The sequence below is a fragment of the Atractosteus spatula genome, chromosome 1 (assembly GCF_055471065.1).
Source record: "Atractosteus spatula isolate fAtrSpa1 chromosome 1, fAtrSpa1.hap1, whole genome shotgun sequence".
NCBI lineage: Eukaryota > Metazoa > Chordata > Actinopteri > Semionotiformes > Lepisosteidae > Atractosteus > Atractosteus spatula.
In genome coordinates this window covers 48,111,553-48,137,914 of record NC_142706.1, presented here as the reverse complement: position 1 = coordinate 48,137,914, position 26,362 = coordinate 48,111,553, and the positions used below count along the sequence as shown (strand labels likewise).

The 26,362-nt window shown below is 37.8% G+C and overlaps 1 protein-coding gene and 1 non-coding gene across 3 annotated transcripts in view; one reads left to right on the top strand and one right to left on the bottom strand.

Moving 5' to 3' along the window:
- Positions 1 to 5,205: 5,205 nt before the first annotated feature.
- mllt3 (MLLT3 super elongation complex subunit) overlaps positions 5,206 to 26,362 on the top strand; it is a 108,589-nt gene continuing 87,432 nt past the window's right edge. For both annotated transcript variants that reach the window (XM_088913253.1, XM_088913244.1), the window contains exon 1: positions 5,206 to 5,381. In XM_088913253.1, coding sequence (XP_088769379.1) covers positions 5,285 to 5,381 — 97 coding nt within the window. In that variant the 5' untranslated portion in view covers positions 5,206 to 5,284. The remainder of the gene's footprint in view (positions 5,382 to 26,362) is intronic.
- trnas-uga (transfer RNA serine (anticodon UGA)) lies at positions 19,786 to 19,867 on the bottom strand. The gene has a single exon. It is a non-coding gene; the product is annotated as a tRNA-Ser (tRNA).

Here is a 26,362-nt window from a genome sequence, read left to right as displayed (position 1 = left end):
ACAGAACATGCTGAAGATGAGATGTCTTGTCTCATCTGCCATCCCAGTCACCATGCTTCCAGAGAGACAGCCAAAGAGCAAGATAGTAACCCTAATAATAAAACCCTGCCAAACTAGATGATCTTGGTACTGAAGCTAGAATAGCCAAATCCAAACTGCATGACAGGAGCCTGCTGAAAAATTCCAACATGGGGAATAGAAGGAGAAATGCTACCCTGTTTTTTTCCATTTGCTTCTACAACACGTGGCTTCCTGGCTGGGTGGGCGATATCTCCAGTAGACTTCTCCTTCTGCTGGAACACACCACATGTAGTTCACTGGTGTCATAGTTTAACACAATCTCCACCATTTCTGTGCTGAGACATGAGGTTGGGAGGATGAACTGGGGCCTGGTCCAAAAGAAGTTTTGTACATTAATGGATCAAACAGCTTCCCTGCTCAGCGAATATATGACTCTTCTCTACCTTGACTGCTACATCTGCATCACTGCTTCTAGATAGCAGACATTGTGGTCCCCTGTATCCTATGCCTGGATCTGCTGCAAAGTGCCCTGGCATAGCTAGACCTTCCTGCCTCTTCCATCATCATAAGTGGCAAGATGGTGCCATTGACCAGTGGAATCAAGGAATGCCTACAAAGAAAAACATTACAGGAACAGCTTAGCTGTTCAAGGTCTTAATCTTCCCCCTGAAGATGATGAAAACTGAACAGGGAGCAGCACTATAAGAACCACCATGGGTGGCAAAGAGTCACAACAAGCCCCAGGTGCCGAGTTACTACATGGTTCACAAATAGATGTAGACCACATTCTTTTAGATATGATGGCTACATAGGATCACAACCTGACCTAGATAGGGACTGAGTCAGACTGAACATAGATAACTTTGTTTCTTGAGTATGTGGACATTTTTTGCTGCCATTGAGTTGCTACAAGTAGTGTTAATAGAAACTGCTGTGTGAGTATAACTGGATCTTGTTCTTCTCTTTCACAGCCATGTGAGTGACAAGGAAATAAGTGGAGTTCTTTCTTATACAAGTCCAGATGGGGTGCAGGTGGTGGCATATTTTTGCCTGGTTATTGAATAGGGCTACCGCACGATGCAGCAAGAGCACCTGGCAGGTGTGGAGTTACTATAGCAATTTTGCCTGTATCTTTCCCACACTAGCTCTTCATTGTGAACCTGGAAGGTAAGTACCACTGTCAGTACTGTCCACGTCCAGAGGAGCATTAAAAAGCCAGCTGTGCCCCACTTGTGACAGTCTGCAAGGTACAGGAGCTGCCAGAGACTATTCTAAAGGTGGGTTCAGTTGTGTGCTGGAGGATGGAGGAACACAGGCTAGTGCTTGTGGAGCTGACACCCTATTCTTGTAGCGTCAAGGTGCTGTGCAGCCATTACACTACAGCACTAGCTGAGCAGTTCCTTGATGTTGTAAGAAAGGCTTCTGTACGATGGGTGGAAGAAACTGATGGAAAGTGAGTCAAAGTGGCAGTTAGTGGTGCCAAGAACTCTCTGACATCTGGTTCTGAAGATAATCTGTGGTCTTTGATTGTCACAGAAGCCGGGGGCTAGCCGTGGAGAGACCGGCGAGGTAGTAGGACCCTATGTGTAGCAGTAGGAACAGAGCGAGCAAGAGGGTTCGTCCGGGCTCAAGGTATCGGGTGGAGTCGGGGTGAGACATAAGCCCTCAGGTAGCAGATGTGGGGCGACCTGGTGAGGCGAGCCTCTCGACTACCAATCCCAATGCCGAGCGAGGAGGAAGGAGAGACCTGGAAATATAAAGCCCCAGACACAAGAAACCGGAAGTACAAGGAAAGCAAGGGAAACTAGGAACAGGACAGAGCACAAGTGCCCTCCAGCTGTGGAGGGCATGACATTGATAGTCAGTAACTGAACACTTTGGAAACCCAAACCCTGTGGCAATGTAAGCTTCACCTTTACTAGGGTAGAGTACCGCTGGACTTGCGACGTTTGCGGAGTGCAGAAGGGCTCCTAGGTCCACATGTACACCTTGAGAGCTGCATGCCTCATGGACTCTGTATTTTGTGTGCTAGTTAGTAGTATTATTTGAAGCCAACGGGGATTCTCAGCGCTACGTGGAGGCATTGTGATGCCCCCAAAGGCCTCTGAGTTACTTATTTCTGTGACAGGACCAATGAAGACCAGACTAATAATGCTGCAGGTGCCTCTGGGGTAGAAATGGACTGAACAGGTTTACTTCTGTGTTATGGTATTAGTGATTGTTGTTTACTTCTATTTTTATTTTTTTGTTTCTCCAATTTGTTGCAACCTGGCTGTCTGTGAGACGTTGAATGTGGCCGTTTATATTCGCAGGGTTGGCCGGGAGAGTTGGCTTCGTCAGCGTGCGTAAGCAATAACATAGTATTTCTCCCCCTCGTGGTCACAGTGACTCACTGCTTTCTTCTTCAGCAAAAATTCAATGTACAGTACACGCAAACAACCTTCAGCACTAATAAACAACACAGTATCTTTGTCTTATTTGGTCTATCAAAATTCATCACGCACAGTTGTTTGAATATTGTACGAAGCTTTCCTCCATCTCGCTCTTTGAGGAAAGTAAGAGAGATGCAGTCCAAGAGTGTTAAACTGTTGACTATTCCAGAGTGTAATCCTACTTTGCGCCCTGGGTCTGCCCGAGTCACCGCGAACCTCAAAAGTACAAGCAGCTGTAAATAATGGATACTTTTATTGCGATTGATTTGTTTTACATTAGTAAAACTTAAACCGTATTTTAGACACACCTTTTCCGTTAAATGTTCTGCCAGACATGCGGGGCTGGTTTTATGTTTTCTTTTTGTGTTATTAACGTATTGGTTGCCTATCCTACGTTTTCGTTACTCAGAGACGATCCGGTGAAAATCTGCTTTTTAGATATTTGATGATGATGAACAATGTTTTGCTCATTATATAAGATCACATCAACTTTTCTCTTTAATCTCCTTACACTGTACAGTAAATACAGTACTGTATACCAGTCTATAGCGTTCCTTATAATAGGTATTTTTACTGCTTCCTCTTGCTATTTGATGTGTATTATTACACATTTTTCAAAGTTGGTGAATACCAAGTCGGTCGCTGTGAAGTACTGACCTGAATATATTTGTAGTTTGTTCTCACCTGTGTTATCAAACAACGCACTCCATGGACACATTATTTAACTTCTCTAGAATAATTTTTGATGGATCTAAAACGTTACCGAGTCCGAGTACCGAGTACTGATGTGTATTAATTAGATCGTATTCAAGCCGAGACCACCGTAAACCTTTTCCTTTTCCATACGCATACAATTTAAATCTATGTAATTCCGAAACTATTTAAGAGTAACTCGACCATTTTTAAGATACACATGCCACGTTCTTTACTATGGTGACCAATAAAAGTAAAACATATAATTTAATGTGAATATAGTCTTCTGTTCGTTTGTTACGATTCCGCAAAACTCTTGTTTCGCCTTTCAAATGCTTACTATGAAATACAGTACATATAATTCCAGTGGCGCACCTTAGCGCGGTTACATTAAGTCCAAACCTCGGAGCTGAATTAAGACAAGAAAATGCAGCATCACTGCAAGGGTGATGCTATCCCTCCCAAATTCTGGGGAGATATAATTCAGCTGCGATTGTAGTTAATGCACAGTAGTCAAACGTTAAATTATTCTTTTAAAAAATCACAAACACTATATTTTCATACATGCATTAGATTCAAATTATCCACAACATAATATTTATGTAAACGTGTTCGACATAAATAAAAGCCATTACATGTTATAATTTTAACAAACACTTATAAGGCTGTGGAGTTTTCATAAGCTTTATTCATTCTAGTGTAAAGTTACAAACACTTCTGTACTTCGGTCTTGGGTACAGTCACCCTGCCAAAACGCTTAGTTGCTCCATTAATTCTAAATTTGCCTCCTTTTAGCTATTCTTTGATTTCAAATGCAGTTACTGTACGCTTTTCTTAAAAACCGCTTCATTGACTGTCAAGGTGGCAAAAAGTGCACAATAATGTATTTATTTTCAGATTATCTGTTACATATTCGACAAGTTGCAGTTTTTTAGTGATAAAACCGGATACAACACATGATCGATAACCGAATTAAATTGAGTTACTTGTTATTGTAATTGGTTGGTAGTGTAATAGCACAATTATAGGTCGTTCTTTTGCTTTCCAAGCTAGTTAAATCTTTCTAGTGTCTGGGCTTTTTAGGTGGGTAAGTTAGGTGCTGCATGACATTGGCTGTCTGTTCATTTACCACGTTTCATTGGTTCGCCTTTTTGTGTTATGTCTGCGACTCTCTTGTCAGTGCACAGAAACAGCGCATGCGTCTTGCTTCACTCCTCAGCCTTTGAAACTCGGGCTGAGTTCAATTAAGAGACCATGTCCGCCATCAACCTTCTGCTCTCTTCTGTCTTTTCATTTAAACCAAATTCTCCATGAAATAGCACTAACGCGCGGCCTCAAGCATGGCCAGCTCGGTGAGTATCCGGTGGTTAGTGCTTGTATGCTTGGTGAAATTGTACGATATCGGTTTTGCTTTAAGAAGGTGATACTGTTCAGCCTATTTGTGCTGCAGATTTCCAGCCATATTTCTATACAAGTACAGTACAACTAGTTAAGCTGAGAGGCGCGTCTAGAATGCTGCATTTCTCACGCATTAGAGCATGTCTGCGAAAAAAGTAGTGGTAGGCTGGTATTTTTTTTAATCAAAGTTTTAAAAATAACGTAAGTGTTGCTGCAAGAACTAGGATATTTGCTTCAAAAAAATGTCATGCATTATGATAGGTGGGTTAGTTATAAGAACGATATAAGAATCTGAATGCTGATGCTGATTTAGTAAATTGTCTTAACAGGTTTTGGTGAAACAGTTCCTTTTCATATTATATTACATATGATGTGTGATATGATGTGCATTATTATTATTGGGACTACTGCTAATTTTAATATTTATTTGCTCGGGAATCACTGCATTGCAATAGTTTTATCTTTTTGTGGCGTTCCCTTCTGCGCGTTTTCATGATTTCACGTGTAGTTGTGCAGTAGGCTGTACCTATTTGTAAGTACGCGTATTCATTTTATCTTACGATTCGTATCGTTCTCTTTCTAAATTGTCCTAGTCAGGCCGTGCCGATTGCAGCCATGGTAAAGTTGACTTCTGTCGTTGTATTCGAATGTTGTAGGGCGCAGTTCAGGTGAAGCTAGAGCTTGGACACCGTGCCCAGGTCAGAAAGAAACCTACCGTGGAGGGTTTTACGCATGATTGGATGGTGTTCGTCAGAGGACCCGAGCACAGCAACATTCAGCACTTTGTGGAAAAAGTAGTTTTTCACCTACATGAAAGCTTCCCAAGACCAAAAAGAGGTAAGGACGCCGCTTCGCAGGTGTGAGGTCGAGATAATATAAATATTGAGGTACAGGTATAAATGTGTACTGCGTATGTTTTGTGGTTGTAGAGTATTAAGTAGCAGTACTAATGGCAGATCGGGGCAATATTGTTTAGTGGGAGTAAACTATTAAACAGCAATGGTGTTCCTTTTCGCCTTCTACTACGATAACTGAACAAGAACGTCCCTGGTTCTATATGGTTAAGAATATCGATTAGCTAAAATATGGTGTTGTTTGGTTGGCTTTGTTTGTGATGTTGATGTGCATTTATCTGCATCTACAATGAAATTGACTTCAGCTTGGTCCACTGGATTATCTGTTTAGCTCAATGATCAAATCAAATCGATGTCTTTTGTTTTCTTACTTGTGTTTGAACTGTTTTCGCCTTGATTTGTGTACAAATGATCTAGTCGATTTAAGAGATAGTTACGCATTTAAGCCCTCGATTTGTTGGTTTTATCCTGGAAGCTGTGTTGTAACATTCAGAATGGTTTCGGAAAGGAGATAGAAAATTCACGCGCAAGGTATTATTTGAAGTGATCCGTTTTACCGACTTCTAAGGTAATTTGGAGCAAAGTCTCGTTAGCATGAAGTACAGATAAAAACTTTGGTTATACTATTTGATATAACTAAGTGTTTGTGTAGGACGTTTTTTTACTATAAAATGCTACTCCTAAATGCTATGCGAGCATTTCCCGGCGTAACAAATTTTGTAGCACCTTCTATAAAGAAAAGAAGCAGACACCTGTTAGGAAAAAATATTTATTAAGTTGACGATTGTCAGTTTTTCTTTTGTACTTTTCGTTTCAGTTTAAAATATATTTTTAGTATTTTTTTGCTTTCTGGTTGTAACATCCATCCTGCTTAAATATGGAACAATTTGTAGTAACTGCGATATTTTGTTGCGAAAGGTTCAACTGGGGGTAAAACTGCTGTTTTTTAATCCGTCTTTTAAAACTAGAACTTTCTGCTGTGAAACTGGAATTACTTTACTGTGTTTACGTACGATAATCCCAAAATTAGAGTAGACTACGATAGCCTGCAACTGACCAGTTTTCAGTCAGAAATGCAACAAAAGAAATACAGCCTACTGATTTAAGGGTGCAAGCTGTGATGCAGTCAGTCAGACAAATGTTATGCCATATATAATAGCTTTGTACGCAGCCTTGGGGGACCCTAATCTGGTACTGGAACGGATGTTGCTAGGTGTGGCGTGACATTGTTGTTAAGAACTGTGTACTGAAACGTACACTACTGTATACAAGTATACTGTATGTGAGGGACGGAGTTGGGAGGGGGGCGGTTGTAAATTGGACGTCATACCGGCTGAGTATTCGTTTGGCAAGGTTGGAAGGCATCCGCTAAATATTTGTTGGTTTGGGATTATTTTTTTATGTAGCTGCTTGTGTTTTTGAGTTTTCCTTGACGTGACAAGTCCTGGGAAAAATGCCAAAGTCAGTGCCTTAGAGAGATCCTGTCATATTGTAATTACACGCGACTCAGATTGCAAGGAAACATTCTCTATTTATTGAGAACAGTTGTAAGGTTGAGCTGCATTGTGCAGGTCGCTCACTTGTGATTCATTTTTGCTTTCTGTGCGTCTTTTTAAAACTTAATACGCGGTGATGGCCGAGAAGGAGCGTGTTAATAAAATACAGCATTTTTCTGTGTATGGCAGTTGCTGAAGAGCTGTGTTTGAAGTTTTTTTTCAGGTTTGTAATTCCAAACCAAAATTCGCATTTGCCTTTGGTCCTATCAACTAATTTCAACGACCGTCTCAGAGTTACTTTTAAAATGTTATTTCGTAATTTCACTGACCATGGCACCTTTCACAAGTTACTTGTATGTGAAATATATAGCCCCATGACAATTTAATTTGAGTAGTCGAAGTTTTTTTAGTCTAATAAATCGGCAATTTATGTATTGTAACTCCTGTCACCACATTTTTCTTTTGTGTTCATATGTACAGTATATACTTAGTAATCATTACAGTTAAACCTTTTGTTAATTTGTAGTTCTCTAAACTTTGGGTTACACAATTATTTGTTTAAAGAGTGCTCATTAAGGAAGTAAAATTTATTTTAATTAAGAGGAGCTTGTGCTCCAATCTGTTTAGATCGTGGTGATATGTACAAATACCACTTAACACATATGTTAAACTAGATGATGTAGAAAGTTGTCATCTGAATCCGACCTTCCCAGAGAGCACAATAGCACTGCGAATCTGAGCCCGATGGCACTACACTAACTCTTGTATTTGTTATTGTAACACAGCTTCTAGCTTTTCAGATCACGTCAATAGACCCTTTTTACTGTTTGTAACGTTTTTTGTCTGCTGTTATCATAGGAAAACGTCAGGTGGTATATTTTAGTTTTCGCTTGAACTAATACAGGGAAGTAGTGTTTAATACTTTAAAAGAAATGCTGTACTGTATATTCACGACTTTTTTTTCTTCTATTTGAAGCGAACTTAACTTTTTTTATAAAGCACGTATACAGTAACATTTTGATCCTTCCAATACTAGTTACAGTATACGATTAATTACGTTTAGTTAAAATCCAGTATACTGTACGACAACAGCATAATAAAGCTGATTACGAATTTGCAGCAACTAACTTAAAAATAATCTTTAAAAAAGATGCATTGAAAATATTTAAAATTTTAGATATTTCATTGTTAATCATGTTCGGTATTTAGAGATCTTAAAGAATCAAGTGAGGTAGAGAGGAACAAATTACGTCATTTTATTCCGGTCTCCTAAGAACTATCCTTTTTGATTTATGGATTTAGCGCTTCTACAGGCACCGCAAAAATCTAACACGGTTTGGCATGTGGAGACGAAATGATTTCAAGCATTTTACAAGTTGAAAATCGACTGCTGCGTGGTTTTATATACAGTACCACACACGATGTAATTTTATTGTACATCTGCAGTCAGCCTGTTTTCACAGAGTAATAATGATAAATTATTTTTGTCAAGAATATACTGTGTTTTATTATCTGTGCTGGTTGAAATAATTGTGAAAGTGCAGTGTCTGATATCTGCGTAGTAGACTGCCAGATTTCTCATTACCATTTATCATAAAAGAAGTTAAATGATCACTGCCTTTGCAAAAGAATATATACTGCTAGAAATTGATTTAATACTGCTGTTATCTTTATTTGAGAGGATTATTTTCCTGAAGAGAAGAAACTTGAAAAGGGAAGTTACTCAGAGTGAGTTCTCACTTAAAACAGTAAAAGGGGTTTAACATGAAACAGTTTTTTTAAGAAAAAGCATCTGTCCCTATAGTACTGTTTATTGAACAACTGAGTCTCCTGCAATGCATTTGTGTGAGAATCTGCAATGTCTGCTTCTTAGTGTTTTGTGAAATTGGCACACATCATTCTGAATTGTTTTAGGTTGTCCTATTTTTTTTAAATAATGTGACCATATTGTAGGCCAATGCAGCATATACAACAGTTTATGCCTATTTAAGTTTTCTTTAGAAAAAGATCAATTTGGAAGAGTCCTGTCAAGATCATTTTGACATTGCAAAAGAAAATGGCCAAACCTAAAATTTACTTTTAAAAAAGTCCTTTTTGAAAGCAGATTTGTTTTCTTCAGTTTTTTTGTGGAAAAAAACATTTCTGGACATTCTAGAGAATGGAAGAGCAGGAGAGAGAGGTCATCTAACATTGAAGGATTCTTTCAATGTTTTGTTTTCAGTGGCAGCCATTTGGTTGGTTAGTAAAGCAATGCAGGTAGATAAGGTCTGTTGCCTGCCTGCCTTTTATTGTCTGGCAACCTCTCATCTCTTGGCTAAATGGCAAGCTGTGGTTTCAGGCTCTTTGTAATGTTTTGAAAATCAGTGTCTCTGTGTAACCACAGGATTTTAATTAGCTAAAATAAGTTTTTTTTTAAAGAAAATGCAGTGTGAAGAATCCCAGTCATTGTGTGCTTCCATACACAAATGTTTTAGCAATGTTTAGTGTTACTTGCTAGTGATGTGGATATTTTGGAAAAGGAAAATTAATTAAGGTTTAATTATTTTTTAAATGGTTATTTTTTGTTATTTTGGACATGCCAAACTAGCTTCCTTGGGTGTTATTAGCTTTTTTCATCATGTTGAAATAGATATGACAGAGTAGAAAAGTTTCCAAACATTATCATGTATATAGTCCAGTGATTTGATTAAGATTCAGTAATCCATGGGCTTGTAATTAATGTGAAAATGTCTATAAATGGTATGTGATTTAAAACCTGATGTTTCTGTGGTGACTCATTAGACGTGAGCAGGCTATTTTCAGTTTCTGATTTTATTAGTTGGCATTTATGATGTGCTCAGATATGCACAAAATGACAAAATCTTAAAATGTACAGTATCTAAGGAAAGTACATTTAAAATGTCTAAGGAATAAGTTTTAAATTGTACTTTAAGTTTTCATATAAAAACTCAATGTGAAATATAACTATTTATTGGTAAATATTCCCTATGTCCTTACATAATGAACTACATAACCCTGGGTATTTTTAATTTTCAATGTGCTGAAAGTCCATCTTGCTGCATCTGTTAGATTCTCCTAGTGACCTAAGATCTTTACATTCAGTTTAATTTTTGCTGTGTAATTCTCTGATAATCACTGTTGGTTCTTTGACTATGTCCACAGCGATATGATTGGGGGTTTTGTAGCACATATGAAATGCATCTTTGGTGGATTGAAAACACCTGATCTTGTCCCAGTTTTGATGTGGTTAGCTTTCTCTGTGTGTAGCACATAAATCACTGGCACTCTGATTTATGATAGAGACTGATAGACATGAAAGTTTACATTGAATTTAAGGAAGAGATGCACTTGAGAACAGCTGAGCCTGTATGACATCTCGGTTAAAATCCATCACGAGTATTTATTTTTTTGAAGCATTAATACTATCCATAAATGCTGTAGGAATTTTGAATTTTTCTTAAACTACCGAAACGTGTTTTAGAAAGGCCTTTGAAGATGAGATGTACACCAAAACAATGTTTGTTTTCTTTTCTGATAAATGTGCGCAACGTTTCAAGAAAATGTCACACAAAGCAGGAGGATACTTGCCTTAAATAAATCTTTTAATCAGACTTAAAACAAGCCAAGTTAAATGCTTAAAGCACTTTTCCTCTTTTAAAAACACAAACATTTGAGTAAATCTGCCAAACTCTCATTTACTTGTATACACAACTTTTGACAAAGTTTTATAGTTAAATCTTAAAGATCAAATTATTGAATGATTTCTTTACAGTAGTCAGAAGCAAACATGTAGTCACAAATTTCAAACCTTGGTTAAAGGTTAGTCCCTTCTCCATGAAAAAAAAAACTTTTTAACTGGAAAAAAAAGATTATAGATTTTTCTTCATTTTATTAATCTTAGAAACCAGGCTATATGAACCACAGCTTACTCCTCATGCATAGGACGGACTAATGTTTTATTTGGATATGAAAATTAAAATAATCTATCCTGTAAAATAAGATGTTTTAAGTAACATGGTGTGTCCATTAACAAATGAAGCTGTGGTTTGAGTAATTTCAGTGTCATCTTTTATGCTGCACCTTGCTGCTACTATTTTAAGTTTAGTTAAACGAATGCAGCAAAAAAAAAATGGAAAGTAGACGTTTGGAGGTAATTGTTTACCCCCCCCCCCGGGATGTGAAGAAATACCTCTGGATGAAAAGTTTGCTCTTTTCTGTTTTAAGGTAAAAAGTTTAGCTCATTTTCTATCCCAGGGCCCCCTAGCTTTGATCATCAGGACTGTTTGACTGAAAATTGAGGAAAATGTGATTCCTGATGTACATGTGTTTGACATTTTAATGCTAACAGACTTGTGAATAGTTTGGTATCAACACTGCTGCCTTGAGATGAACGTGTATTGATATGGGTCTGTAGAAGAGTATGGTCCTGCATTAGGTCACTTCCTTTGCATTTGGGGCGTCTATACAGTTTTATATAGTCAAATTACCCAGCTGTTTTGGATTATACTGGTGCCCTCTTAGGACATGAAAGGAGTCTTTCACTTACCTTGCTTTGAAAACATGTCTTTATAAATAAACTGGTTTTGGATGTAAGATGTGAAATATTGTAAAAGAGTACTTCTTGCAGACAACAAAGACACCTATATTTCTTATTTATCCTAAGGCTACAGAAATGAGCAGTGCTAATCTTTAACCATTGCGGTGCAAGGTCAGTTTTTAATCTAGTTTACTTCCCTTTGCGGTGCCTGTACAGATTTAATCTTGCAATTTTCTGTTTTATAGCCTCCGAGACATTTAAATTGAGCTCAATGGATGTCCAACAAAAGCTATGATTAGCAGCCATGCTGGGTAGCCTTGGAAACCTGATATTTAGCTCTCAAAGTCATCAGGGAGAAGGGACCATCTCAAAATAAATGGACTGGAACGTGGTTTTATTTCACTTTGAGCATGTTCTGATCTGTTAAGGAAATCTAAATTAAATGATTGTGAAATATAGTGCTGTTTCTGAAACCGTTTGGAAAACCTCTCACCTTCATTTCCTTTATGGGTGGTTAATATTTTTAATGTTCATACTTGTGTTGAAATTGAGACCATGTTATGTATAGACCATTGAAAATAAATTTACTGAATCTGACAAATTCCCTCAAGTTTACTATGAAGGAGAGAAATGCATTTTCAAATATCCTTTTAAGACAAAAGTTTCTAACGGACCGCTTGCTCTCGGTTGAAGTTTAGATCCTTATAACATCTGTATGTTGTTATTTGGAGATGTAAACTGTGTTGTCTCTGCATAAGATTTTATTTCCCCTGGGTAGATGTCATACTAGGGTTTCATGTTTAGTTCAGGAAGATTTACATGTTGCCACACACATAGAAGGCTTTGGAAATACTAAATGGAGATAGAATTAATGTTCTTTACTTTGAAGTGACTAGTAAATTGTTGCAGTCACAATAAGAATGAAATGCAGTGTAAGTGAACTCTACTTTCATGTGTTCTTTTAATATGTGATTAATGTGCTCTTCTCTGTATTAATCAAAAGTATTTTTTTTGTGTTTGATTAGATATTTTTACAACACGATCAGAAGGCTAACTTCTAGTCCCTTTTGTTTTTGCACTATATAATATGAAGTATTACATTAAACTATCTCAGCTATATACAGTTTGGTAGAGATTTCTTCCTGGGTTATCTTCAGCATTTTCTTTTTTTCTTGCTTGTTTCCATTAGTGAACCTGCTGTTTTCTATTGAAACTCAAGGCCTGGTGGACAGTTATGATGCAGGTTTGGTTTTTGCTTTAATGACCCTTGTATACGGTGAAATTTGAAGTAAATTAAATCTTGCCAGTTAGCTAGTAGCTCTATGATTCTGGGTTGGGATCAATTCTAGTTTTCTGATAGCAATTCATGTTCTTAGTTATTTTTTTTGCATTTATGGAATTGGAAAAACCTGCGTTGACTCTTAACACTAGTTTGATGAATAGATATCATATAGCTACAACATTGACAACAGTATTAAAGGTGGATAAACTGAGAGAACCCTGTTCATTTCTTACAGTGCTTGCCCCCTAGTATGGGTCTTTGTCTACTGTTTTTGGTGCTGATGTAATGGAAAAACACATTGTGAATTGCATTACTTCTTATTATAGCTGTCTCAGTGTGAACTGGTTTGATAAAGTTGCTGTATGCAGCATATTGTGTAAGGTGAGAGGAGATGTGAGTTATATCTTAACTAACAACCTGATGGAAAAATTATACAGTAGACGAGCTTCACTGTAATTTATAATGTTCGGTCAAGTTTCTGATTTCAGCTGGACCCAGGGATGCTGCTCTTTATTGTATAAAAATGAATGATTGGATTGCCAGTAATGTTACAGGTAGTGTCAAGCTTCATTAAAACTGGGACTATCAGCCTTTGAGAGAAGAACACAGGTGTTGCAGTAGAGATTAGTAGTTTTCCTGTGATAGCATCATTTCCTGAGTAGAGCATTCACAATCTTTTTTTTTTGCATGTCTTGAAAGTTTTGTATTGGTTTTATTTCATTTTACATAAAAATGAAAGTGAATGAGTGCGGTAGGTGCAGATTAAAATCCCTGCAGACGTGCCAGATGGCTAAAAATCATTCAAGGTGTTACTTTAACAGCTACATTTTTTCCTGAAACAAAATCCATTAAATGGGAATGGTATTTAAAGTGTTCTTAATGGATTATTAGCTATGGGTATAATTGTTCTTTTTCATGTGATGGTTGGTCTTTAGCTCTTAACCCTACATTATTCCAAGTTGAGAAGATGTAAAGAATGTGGATTATGCAGTGTGTAAATGAAAAGCTGTTTTGATTTGAGTGATACCTAGGCTTTAATGATCAATTAACTCAGGTTTTGAAAAACTTACTGTTCATCACTGAACTCTTTTATTAGTGCTGCTAAAGTACCTTCAGATATTCAGATTTTACAAGCTTCATTTTTTTAATCCGGTATTTAATGATTAGCTCGATATGGTAGCCTCTGGGCTTAATGTCTGAGTCTAGATTTATAGGATTCAGCCAGTGGATTGTGTTTTTCCTTTTATGATCAACTTTGTGGTTTCTGTTCACATGCTGTATCAGAAATATTACTGAAGTAGCTTCTATATATGAGTACCCTTAAGGGAATATGTTTTTCCTCAGGAACTGTAACTACCAATTCACTGTATTCAGTGTACAGTAGGCTAGTTATTCCTCAGTATGGAGTGTATAGGTACCTGACAGAGGAGGTATTGCAATCGTCTGTTAACTGTCATTATCCAGTTTTAGAATGAGTCTAGGTGGTGGAGCTAATATACAGTAGACTATACAATATACAGTAGACTTCTGTTTTACACGGTAGTTAGGTTCCTGACATAGCCTCATGTCCAAAAGCGTGTATAATCAGAACTCCTCCCTTAGACCCTCATATTCCCCTCCCTTAAATTAAAAATCAAGTGTATGTATATAGTTTAAATTATGAAAAGAGTAATACAGCAAATGCAGTACTGTACAGTATACAACATCAAATAAAATATAATAAAATGCGGAGAATATAGCAGATGCATAGCTCTCATTAACACCCTCTAATTATTTTTAATATTTTCATATTTTTAAAAATTTCTTATTCATAATGCTTTAAAATTTAGCAGGAGGGTAAACTGGAGTATAGATGTACTACACCAGTATAAGTACGACAAATTCACCAAACTCCTGGAATTGATCTTTTCTCAGGATCTCCGTTGCAGTACTGTACATTGTAGGGCACTTTTAAGCCGAGTTCATGATGTGGCCTCTTCTTGGCCTCTGGAGACCAGTCTCCCCTTTCTCTGCACCTGAGTGGCCAGTTGAACTTGGGGCACAGGAGATGAAGGTCTAGACTTGTAAAGTTTGTGAGCTGTGAGATTGCACTGCCCTTCACAGCTGCTGGTGATTTTGCTTCTGTACATACTTCAGCTGGAATGTTCATGGTCATTGGCCATTTTTTAGTTTCACGCACGCAGACAGGGTTTTCACAGCCTGTAGCAATTTTACTAATGACAAGTTCATCTACTTTTGAACTGCGATAAATGGTGGGAAACCAAGTAAGTGTGGTGATGTTGGGTTTGCTTAGGGGAGGTTTATATTGTAGTAGGAGATTTTGCAGCAGTGTTTTCAGTATGTATATAAACTTCATTCAGAAAACAGGTTATTGATTATTTTGACACTTACTGTACCTTAACTCGTAACTTTTAGCTGAAAATTATTTTAGTTCTTGGTTATTTTGCAATATTAGTATATCCCCTACAAGTCACCTTCAATGATGTCATAGTTTAATGAAATTTCACCAACAGCAGACTTATTCACATTTTACCATTTTTTATACCATTTTTTTTTAATTGATGGGCTGCTATGATCTTGCAGTTCAGTCTGATGTGTCCCATTGTGGCCAGAAAATGGGAAATGGACACAGGAAGAAAGCACATTTGAAGTACCGTATCTTGGTTGCATATTATAAGGATTTATTTCAGTGCCCATGTACATCAGCAGTGTCTGTAAGAGTAAGATAAAAGGCTAAAGCAATATAAAGGCAAACATCGTTAGGATATCTAGTTAAAATATAGCAAAATGTTATGTTAAAATTATGCAATTCACTACTAAGATTACATTTAGAATATTGTGTATAATATACAGCATACATACAAAAACATACATATTGCACAGTCAATTTGGACAAAGTCCATTATATGAACCAGAGGACATAACTAGTAACTATGTACGAGTGCATTTGAATCTGAAAACAGGAGGTGCTCTTTTTCTACAAAAGGTTGTATAGATCTGGAAAAGGCTACCTAGCTATGCTGTTAAAGTTTATCCTGGCTTCTTTCAAGAAACAGCTGAATAAGGTACGTGGATCAATTAGCTACTAGCAATTGGCTGGATTACCCAAATGGCCTCCTCTCATTTCTTAATCTTTCTTAAATTCTAGGTATCTTGTAAAATTAAAAAAGGCTTGTTAACTAAAACGCTTTCCTTAACATCCCTGCAGTCTGTAGGCACTTTCCTGTGCAAATGAACCTAGAGTTCAGAGTCTTATTTTTTTAGTTTTTCTTTGAGGATTTACAAATTCCATTTACAAGACCACTCTGTAGAGCTTCTGTAAGTTCGGCTAAACTTTCTGCGGGTGCGTACTATATATAAGAAATGGAATAAAATGCGAGTTATCTGCATCTCCATGAAAGACCACTCCTTGAGCTGCTAGAAACGGCAGTGAAGTTAACATTTTTAGCAGTGAGATTCTGTTATAACCACCAAGAGTATAAACATCTTTTTTTTTCAGGTGTAAGTATACTCTGAGCTGCAGCATTGTGTACAGAAAACCTTTAATAGGTGAAAACCTTCATAAAGTTCTGTTTCACAGAAAAAAAGCTTATTCACAAAGACTGCTATCTTGTGATTGATGGTCAGTTGTGGACTGAGGCATCTAATGGGTGGAATGTGTATGTTCCTACTGGGTTTTAGCCAGGTGATTCTGTTTCTACCTTCTAGAACGTGCTGGCTATGTTAGCTGGTGTTTTTTAATTGTCCTTATGTGTGTGCTGCCCTCTGATGGATTGGCGTTCTCTCCAATGTATAGTCCTGCCTTTTGTCCTGGACTTCTGGGATAGGCACGGGTTGCCCTCATCAGAAATAGGTGGGTTTCTGATAATGCCCCCTTTATCTCCCCATGAGTTGTGATTTCCAGAACTGGCTGATTCCAACTTCTGGTTTGTCATTTTCTACTGCAATGCAATGAAACCATTAGCCCCTAATCTTCTTTTTGATATATTGTAAGTGAAGTTTTGTTTATTAGATCTTATTCTTTTCAAATTCTGCATGCAGTTGTCTGAAATTAACCGTTATGGGAAATAGTGAATATGAAGTATCGGCAGTGAAACTGAGATCCTTTGGATGCCAACTCATTTTCATTTGCATATCCATTTCCAAGGCTTAGTAAGAGATTGTATGTAATATGTAAATGCAGATATCAACTGTTCCTTTGAGGTGTCATATTTGCTCCTAATTATGCTCCGTTTTCAGTGCCTTGGTTGAAAAACCATTGTCCATGGGGATATTTGTGCAAACATATCGAAAGAATAACAGAAGATATAGGGAATGTTTTTATAATGAAAACCCTTCATCCTGAGAAGAAAAATGCCTTATTTTCATGGGTTTATGCACTATAGCAAGCAATTTATATAATTGGGTTTCTAGCTGTGAAACATGATGTCATCCTTCATCCTTGACTAACTTTCATCTCCCACAATGTGCATTGACTCAATTTCCTCTTAAGTCATTGACTGTCTGCTTTTGAAGGAAGACATAACCACAGGAACCTCAGAGCTCAGATAGAAACAATTTTGGTTTACCTTAGGTACCACTGTTAGCCACTTAATGAGCATGTAATTTTACTTTTAATATTACATTGGAGTGACCACAGAAATGTCAAAAATGCATTTGCTACCCTTTCAATTGAATGGATGCACAACTATCTTCATACAGTAACTTCAGTAACTACAGTAACTTCCCAAATTCCTTTTCATTATAGAAATCTGTAGTAGTTGCTAAAGCCAGATTTTTTCTGTCATTTTACATTTTTGTCTGACCCTAACTGTATCAAAGACAGATCTGTTAGGATGTCTTAACTGTGTCATTTAGGACACCATTCACTGTCTGAAAGCCTTCCAGATAAAAATATTTAAGGGATTCATAGCATGACACTTAAATTACTTTATAGACCACATACACTGGGACAACCTGGAGTTCAGTTACCTACGTAATGTACATCATTGTATGTTAATATGATCACAGCTGTAAATCAGCCACGAGCTACATGGAGTATTTTTTTGCCTATTTAGTATTATAACCCCATCTATGATGAAATGGCAAAAACAATCTGTAACTTGGTTTGGAGTTTTACATATTTCTTCATAGTCCTCTTAGCACTTTTCTCTTTTGCTAACTTCTATGTACTGTACTTTGTATGAGTGGAACATATTGAATTTACTTCTGTACTGATTATACTCTTTCGGTCAAAATTGCTTTTGTTTATAGTAATCTTATGGTATTTTTCCAGTTAATCCAAAAGTGATTTCATTAAGAAAATATCTTTCAAAATAGAAAGCAATTGTTATTTTTTTTTAAAGGTTTGGGTTTCTTCAGAGAAGTGATAAATGACCATTTTAGCCGAAGCAATTGGAACTGCTATTTGCTTTATCGAAGCATGTTAGCTGCTTGTCTAAGAGAGACAAAGAAGTGCTTGATGCGGAGAAGTGTTGTTTTTCAGTAAACCTCCTAGGTCCAGACGCCTGAATTGCATATCCTAAAAGGAGGGTGGCAACAGCACTGCCTTTCGCAACCGCAAATGGCACACAGGGGGTTTGTTTTCCATCCTGTTGTTTTCTAAAAATGGCTGGATCTGCACCGACACAAAGCAGCAAGATTTCTTTATGGACCCTCTGAATCAGACAAAAGAGTTTTCAAGGAGTTGCCCGTGTCCCCTGTACTGTATGGTAAAATAGGGCTTTGATGCCCCCCTTCCCCCTGTCCATGCAAGAAATCAAAGAGCTGTAGGAATTTGCCAGTAATTGTTTTACGACTCGCCAGAAATCATACCTACTTGTATAGGTGGCACACAAAGGCAGAGCTGTGAAACAGCAAGCTGTTGCTGCTGGCATAAAGAAAAGAAAAAGGGAACTGAGGGAGTGGGAGATTGCTTGAAACAGGAACTGGGCTGTAAATGCTAATTCTCCCAGTTTTGTCAATGAAAGGAAGGTGGAGGAAGCGGTTTATTGAAGCATAGTTTATGAGGGCTGTCTCTTGGAAGGCTGCTTTCTGTTTTTTTTTCCCCTTTTCCTCTGCCATTATGCAGCAGTTGTAGAAGTAAAGGTTACAGAAGTTATAAGATTTTAATAGGGTTCTGTGTGTTAGATTTGTGTGCATTAGTTGTTCAGTCCATTAAACAACGGGCCTTAGCCTAAATCGATGTTTAATGTGAGGGCAAACGCGAGATCTGGAGATAGCTTTCAAATACATTTAATGAAGAATGTTCAGCTTAATTCATAGGCACCTTAACTGCATCCATTTTAAAGATTGGTGAAAATAATGTAATGAAGAGGTTTGGGGTTTCTGACTGTATCTCGTCTAAAATAGCCTTTTCCCATACTTTTTGAATCACTTCAGGGACACAACAAGTTTGGGTGCTGTAAATGCTGTGTAAAAGTTTTTTTTAAGCCTTCTTGATACACTTGCCTTTGCAAACTGACTTCAATATTTTTTAATTAATAATTTTAATACTGATTTAATGTGCTTTTTTGGTGAAACTAATAAATTGTGCACCTTACTATGTGTTTGAAATGACCTGTAGGAAGGCTGTTCTGAAATCTTACAGGAAACTCAAAGCATAAGCCTTTTCTTTCTAATGCACACAGTGCAAGGCTTCCAGAACTAAGCTTTATTTTCTGACCAGATTGTACTGTTTCTACAGACCTCATTTTAAATTTATAATTTTTTGGATGGAGATGGCAGACCTAGCATCCTGCAGAGGAAAATCTGAATTCATAAATTGTAAGCTATGCCAAGCAATCATTTTTAGGATCACATTTGCAGTAAAAAGTAAAATATGCTGCTACTCTTCAATCAATCACTGCAGAATGTAAGCACTATACTGGTGCAGTAGGACCCACACATGCTGCAGGGTGAGCGCCCCCTACTGGCCCTTCTAACACCACTTCTAGCAGCAACTTTAGTTTTTCCCAGGAGGTCTCCCATCCAGGTACTGACCAGGCTCACACCTGCTGAGCTTCAGTGGGCTGCCAGTTGTGAGTTGCAGGGCGATATGGCTGCTGGTAAAAAGTACCATTTGGGGTTACTGCGTAGTCGACAGGATTCGAACCTGTGCAGGGAATCCCAAATGGATTTCATGTCCGTTGCCTTAACCACTCGGCCACGACTACATGTAATCAGTGGAAGCAGGGTCTTAACTCAGAAAGACTTGGCAGCGGTGGGATTTGAACTCGCGCCTCCGAGCAGCCTGGAGCCTTAATCCAGCACCTTAGACTGCTCGGCCGCACTACCCTCATTTAAGTGTGTGAATACTGTTTGGCGGTAAAGTGGATTGTGTTCTTTGTTTTAAATGAATCCTATTCTTTATGGACTGCTCCTTCTGTTGAGCATGGAGTTCTCCATCCAAGTGTGTGCAGTGATTGACATGACTGCTTTGTGCCACTGCTCTACTGTAACTGCAGAAGTTCAGAGGGACTACAGGTGGGGGGGTCCAGGCATTTGGTTCCCATGCTAGATATTTAAGTTTAAGTTTAACAGTGATCAAGTGACCCCCTCTCCAATTGGTATAAATTCTCAAACTGTGTTTAGAGTGGTAACTTCACCAGGAATACACAGCGGTTGAATAAACTGTAACTGGATTAATTTTGCTGGAAGCAAATGAGGAATGGCTGTTCATCATATCCTCATTTTGCAAAACTGTAGCTCTCCTTCCAATTACACGGCTCCTTCTGTAGGCCTGTGCCATGTAGCGGAGGCTGCCTGTCCTCTGACTGACACCTAAGCTTTGTTTCCGTTCCGGATTACAGTGTGAAGAGGTGGACAGCCTGGCGAGCGAGATTTGGAGGAGGGGTTCGTTCTCTTCCTGCAGGTCAGTCTGCGAGAACAGTGCCGAGTCTGGTTAAATAACAGTGCACCGTTTCAGACTCGGTGTAACAGGATTGAAGTGACTGCATATTCTTTCATTTTCCAATGGCATCTGATACTTCAGCCAAGAGCAGAATTTAAATCAACCTGTAGGGTGCCAACTATTTAAAATGCAACAGCACCTAATGTTCATATTAATACTGGGGCATTGAGAGAGGTTTGGATCATTAAACCAAATGGTGGTAATGAAGATGCTGAATCTGTTCCATTTCAAAGTAAATGTTTCATTAATTAGTACTCTGATTAATCTAGCGCAGGGGTTCTTAAGCTTTTACAGGTTCTGCACTCCCTACAGTGATAAAAGGTACACCACACCCCCACCAAAAAATAGTGTTCATCACTTTTGATTGTGTTTTTAGGTTGTTTAATGGATTGATAAATGTATACTATTTTAATCAAGTGTTTTTATTACAAATTCAATTTGCCACATTTATTTTATTATTATGGCAAATGTTTATGTTTTTAGTGAATTATTTCATTATAATGTTTGTTTTTAAAAAAGCATCTTTTAAGAGGCACGTAATTTTTATAATCTTCAATGGGATGGTTCGATGTCAGCCAAAGCTCAAAATTGCAGAACAGTTTTTGACAGAACAGTTCCCATGTCATGTTGATGAAATGGAAAAAGAATATACTGACCAAGGTATATATGTAATGGTGTGTCATTGCACATGTATCGTCTTTCTTCATCTGTTATGATGAGGTCACATTTGAAATATATTGGATGGGAGTGCAGGAACCCCAGGTTCAGAACCTCCGATCTACGGTAGTAGCTTTGCATTTGATGTAGAATAATAAGTGCCTCCAGTGCCTGATTGGTCTATTGATTGTTTATAGTTGGTAACGAGAAGAGTTCCCTCATCTACTTTTTAAGATGTTCATGTGTTCTTTCCAGGATCACAATCCAGGTCCCTTCAGTTCAGCCCCTGGTGGATATACATTTTCCTCCATAAAATGTCACTTGGTTTCCCACAAGAAGGTAGACAGTGTCTCCATGTGTTAGCAGGACAGGTGGGATGGAATGACCTTCCCTTTCCAGGAGGTTCTGAGGTTTCCACTTGAGAGCATTAAACTTCTCAAAACCTTGTGACCCCACGTGTTGAAAATATTACACTCTTTTAGTGTTTGTCAATGATATGAATGAGCTGTGATCATGTAATGCATATAGGTAAAGTTCCATTATAAGCAAGGTGTTTATCCTGGTGAGACTCATGCCAAGAAGGAACCTGTCCCCGACGCATAGGGTATAAGGCAGCATTGAGAACATGCCAGCGCTCTGCTCCTCGATCAAACACCTGTTGTCCCAGGGCAGCAGTGCCACAAACACCAAAATAATGGAGGCCTGCTCCAAATCTGGAGCAGAAAGGCAGCATCTAACCAGCACGCCATTGAGCTGCTTGGATAGCATTGTATGCTGAATTAATAATTTAAATTGTTTTTTCTATAGTGCAGCAAAGCAGGCTTGGGATTGTAAAATGTTTTGTGGAAATCTAATTGTCAGCAGTAGGATCAACTCATTTCCTGCTGATCGAGTGAATTCTAACAGCTAGAAGAAAATTAATTCTAGTTTAAACGTTGCAGCTGTGAGGACTTCTTGTCTCTTGGCATGCATGTGTTGTAGATTTTGACATTGTGAAACAGTAGCATTGGCATTTGAACTAACTCACAATGAAATAGAGATCATTTTAAAATGTTTCCTTGTTGTGGTTATTTTGGCATAAGAGAATTTTACAATGACTTACATCTTGGTAAAGAATCCCCACTACACTTCTGTCATTGTAAAATTTCTTTGGAAGGTCCTGCTGTTTGTTTTGAAAAATAGTTTGCGTGCATTTATGCTTGACCATTCCAAACAGACGTTAAGATTAAACCAGTATTCTTGTCTTCTCATTCTGTTTTATAATGGATATAGCTTTAAAAAACTAAAGACTCATGTTGGCTGTATGTGAAACCCCTCAAGTCCTTCAGGTGGAAGTAATCTAACCTTATGTTTCACATTACAAAACACGGAGAAGAAGGCAGATTATTGCATTTTGATTCAGTCCATCCTTTTGTGTATAAACAGTGAAACGTGATATTTGAATGGGTGAAACTTGGGTTCTGGTATGATTTATCTGCAGTAAAAAAAGTGAAGCAATTATTAACAGAATTAAAACCATAAATACCTCTAGATTAGAATATATTCTTAAAGATCTACTTCTCACATGCCTTTCGGCTATTTCAGCAATAGAGACAACTTCAAATGCTCAGTCAGACGCCACAAAAAGAGTCCTGTGTCCGTATTAATTCTGAATTATAAAGTGGCCTGTTACAAAAAAGAAAACAAAATGTAGCGCACATTTCTGATGAAGTGTAATTCATGAAATGATTCACAAAATGAGAATCGGTCATGGTCTTTCATCTTTCATCCTGCATCATATGGTGAAGGAACCCTACTAGGTTATACATAAATGGCTTGTAAATAACATTTCACAGCATATATAATTGGAACACCAGTGATTAACTCATTAAGAGATTGTTACAAATGGTCCAGTTATAGGGTTTTTTATTGCAGCTTGGCATTTACAGTATTGCAGGAGGAAGCTTCATCAGTGCTGTAAACTGCAAAGTAAAATGAAAAAAGTTTGGTGGCGGCTCCTTCTTTAGAGTAGATTCAGCGATCTATAGACATAGTGTAGTAGGACTTTTGAAAATTAAATATCTTTACGACACATATGGTATATGGAGTGAAATCATAAAACTTCAAATGTTCACACTATTCAGCATTTTAAGCCACCACTCCAGAACCAGCTGTCTCCCTGTGTACAGTTCATTGAGTGGCTGGGAACGGAGGGTTGAAGTGTGCATGCAGCAACCCGAGTGTGATATCACTCTGGGGGAGGGGCAGAACCCCTGGACTGGCGAGATGTGGATGTAGTTTCTCTGGGTTGTCTGAATTTTTTGCTGAAAGTTGTGCTCTAGTACATGATATCCTGTGCTGTCTATTTACTTGTAGAGACAGATCTGTTAGTGCTAATATTTTAAGGTTTTGTAATTTAGTGCACGGTAGCCCTCTGAATCTTTTGAAATCAGTGCTTTATAGTCCTTTAAGGGCAAACTTTCTCCTTTGGTTTTGGAACATATTTTAAACATCTGCTGAGCGTCTGACATGGGAACCATTAATCTGTAGATGTTTTGGGCGATAATAGTTCACCGATTGTAGTCAGGATCCAACGCATTCACTTCCTTCAGGATAAGATGATACTTTGAATTTTATTCAGAAATTCCCATTGCTAGGAATCAAAGAAGAGGAAAGAAATACTTGTTACAGTTAAGATATGAGCAGCTGAGTTCTGAACATACTGCAGGTTCTGAAAATTCTTTGGTACACTAGCAAGGCATGTATTACAGTAGTGAAGCCTGGAAAGAACATAGTTGTTTTAGCTTCTGTCCATCAAATTGAGAGACGTGAATGCCTACGAGTGACATTAGGAACATTGTAAAAAAATTTGAATATAGATTCAAATACAAGACCTATAGATACTAAAAAGACTGGAAACATGAGCCGTGCCGGATGCCACATGACCATAAGATTACCAAGGTGAGGAGGCCTTTCGCTCTGTCTAGCCAGTTTGGGGTTGAGCAACATCCCTGACCAACAAGGATAATGGATAAGAAAATGAGTAGTCATCAGTATATCAGTAGTAACCCTAACGACTGGTTTTGGAACTAAGCATTGGTTTAAACCTTGTTTTAATGGTTAATTAAAGTTTAAATTATTGTAAATGAATGATCTTGTAAGTGAATGACACAGCCCCATCTAGAACCTTTCCAAATGTTAAGAATTACTGAGGAGGATGGACTTTTGTTTTTAGCAGAGTAATAGCTAGAAGTTTGAGAGCCAAGTTTACAATTTGAAATCTTAATTGTTTATTATTTATTTGCCTGACCATGGGTCAAAGAATTGTAAAATGTGAACAGTGCAAAGTTATGTAATCAGGAACTAAGGAACTTGTGGTAGGTTTAATTTTAATCTCCCTCTCAGATTGCTGCTTTTTTTATATATAAAGTCAGATGCACTATCAATTGCATACAAGATCTCAAATGGATTAGAAAACAAATTTGAATAGCCCTAATGTAAGGACATTGTGGAACTTCAAAACAAATCTAGAATTCAAATGCCCAGATCAAGGGCAAACAAGTCACTAACAGGTGGATCACAGATGATAATGATGTCCAGTCTGTGACCTTTGTGGGTGGGCATATTCATATGCTGAATAAATCATTTAGGAGACCAGAGAATTTATTCCATAAAAGAATGCTAATGAGACTCAACATAAATATTAAAATCTTCCAAAATTCAAATGACTTTAAAAATGAGGCACAAGGGATGATGAGCCAAAAATTTTTCAAACAAGACGGAATACTTCCTTCATGGTCTGTATGGTAGAATAATTGCTAGAGGCATAATGGAAACAAACTACAGTGCTCTGCATTCAAATTATTATAAAAATAGATACAGGCAAAGGACTCCGAGCATTCAATCACAGGGAGAGTGTGCATGTTGATGTATAAGACATACAACATTTTGCTAGGCATTGGTTCCTGGGGGATGAGCCTGATTTAGCTCATTTTGATCATTACATATTTTTATTTAAACAGCCAAGTCTCTCAGTAGTAAAGCTTTGTTTTTCAAACAGGTAGTGTTAATAATGCTACTTTAACAGTGGTTTAGGTGATATTACATGATAAAAAGGTAGGCAGACCACACAAGGAGCTTAAATCAATTCCATGGTGTCTTTGTGAACTAACATGAAGAAGTTCAGACCCTCTTAACTGTCTGGTTGGACAATATGTGGAGCTGAACCATTACACTCATTTAGGTGGTACGGCAAGTACTGAGAATACTTGATCATTTGTAAAAATGTTATTTAGCCCTAATATTTTAAAAATTCAGGTTTCATGTTATTTAGGAACATGTTGCCTCATTGTGCTGATATTGAGATATTTTGTTAACGGTGGTATTAATACATTATAAAAAACAAAGATGTGAACCTCTGCAGGTACAGTATATGGACCTGTATGCCTAACTTGCCAACAACAGCATTTAGTTCAGAAGAACTTGGCCATATTTTATACTGGAAACAGAGACCAATTCTGAGACTTTGCAAATTTGGCAAAATCTTAACATACTGTATAATCTTGGATGTAGCAGCCAGACGAATTGCCCAAATCCATTTTTACGTTCGGGGAGCACAGGCTTTAGTGTCTCTTAGTGATCCAACAAGCTCTGGCAGTTACTAGAGTCCTGAGAGAGTCCAGTCCTCTGGGGCCAGCTGCAATAGAGCAGTAATGTTCACTCTTGGTCCTGAAGGGCTGCAGTCAGTCATTTCTTGTAGGTAACCTATAATCCTCAACGAGTAAAGACCTGGAGGCACTGATGTTAATGATCAAGGTAACATTCGATTCAAATCTCAAGTCGCCAAGGGTCCAGGGTGGGAGTGAAAACAAGACACCATGGTCCTTTGCAGTGATATTCAAGAATGAATCCAGTGGCAAAAGGCAAAAGGTTAGTTAGTTCCCTTGATGCACATGGTTGAAAACAGTAACAAAAGGAAGACTGGATGACCATGTGCTGACTCTAGTACTCGGCACCGACCGACACAGGCAACGATCTCAACCAAACAGGGCCATTTTCTCTGGGTTTGGGGCTTTCAGCAAATGTGGTGTAAAAAGGAAATTGCGTAGCAGAGGACAATTCT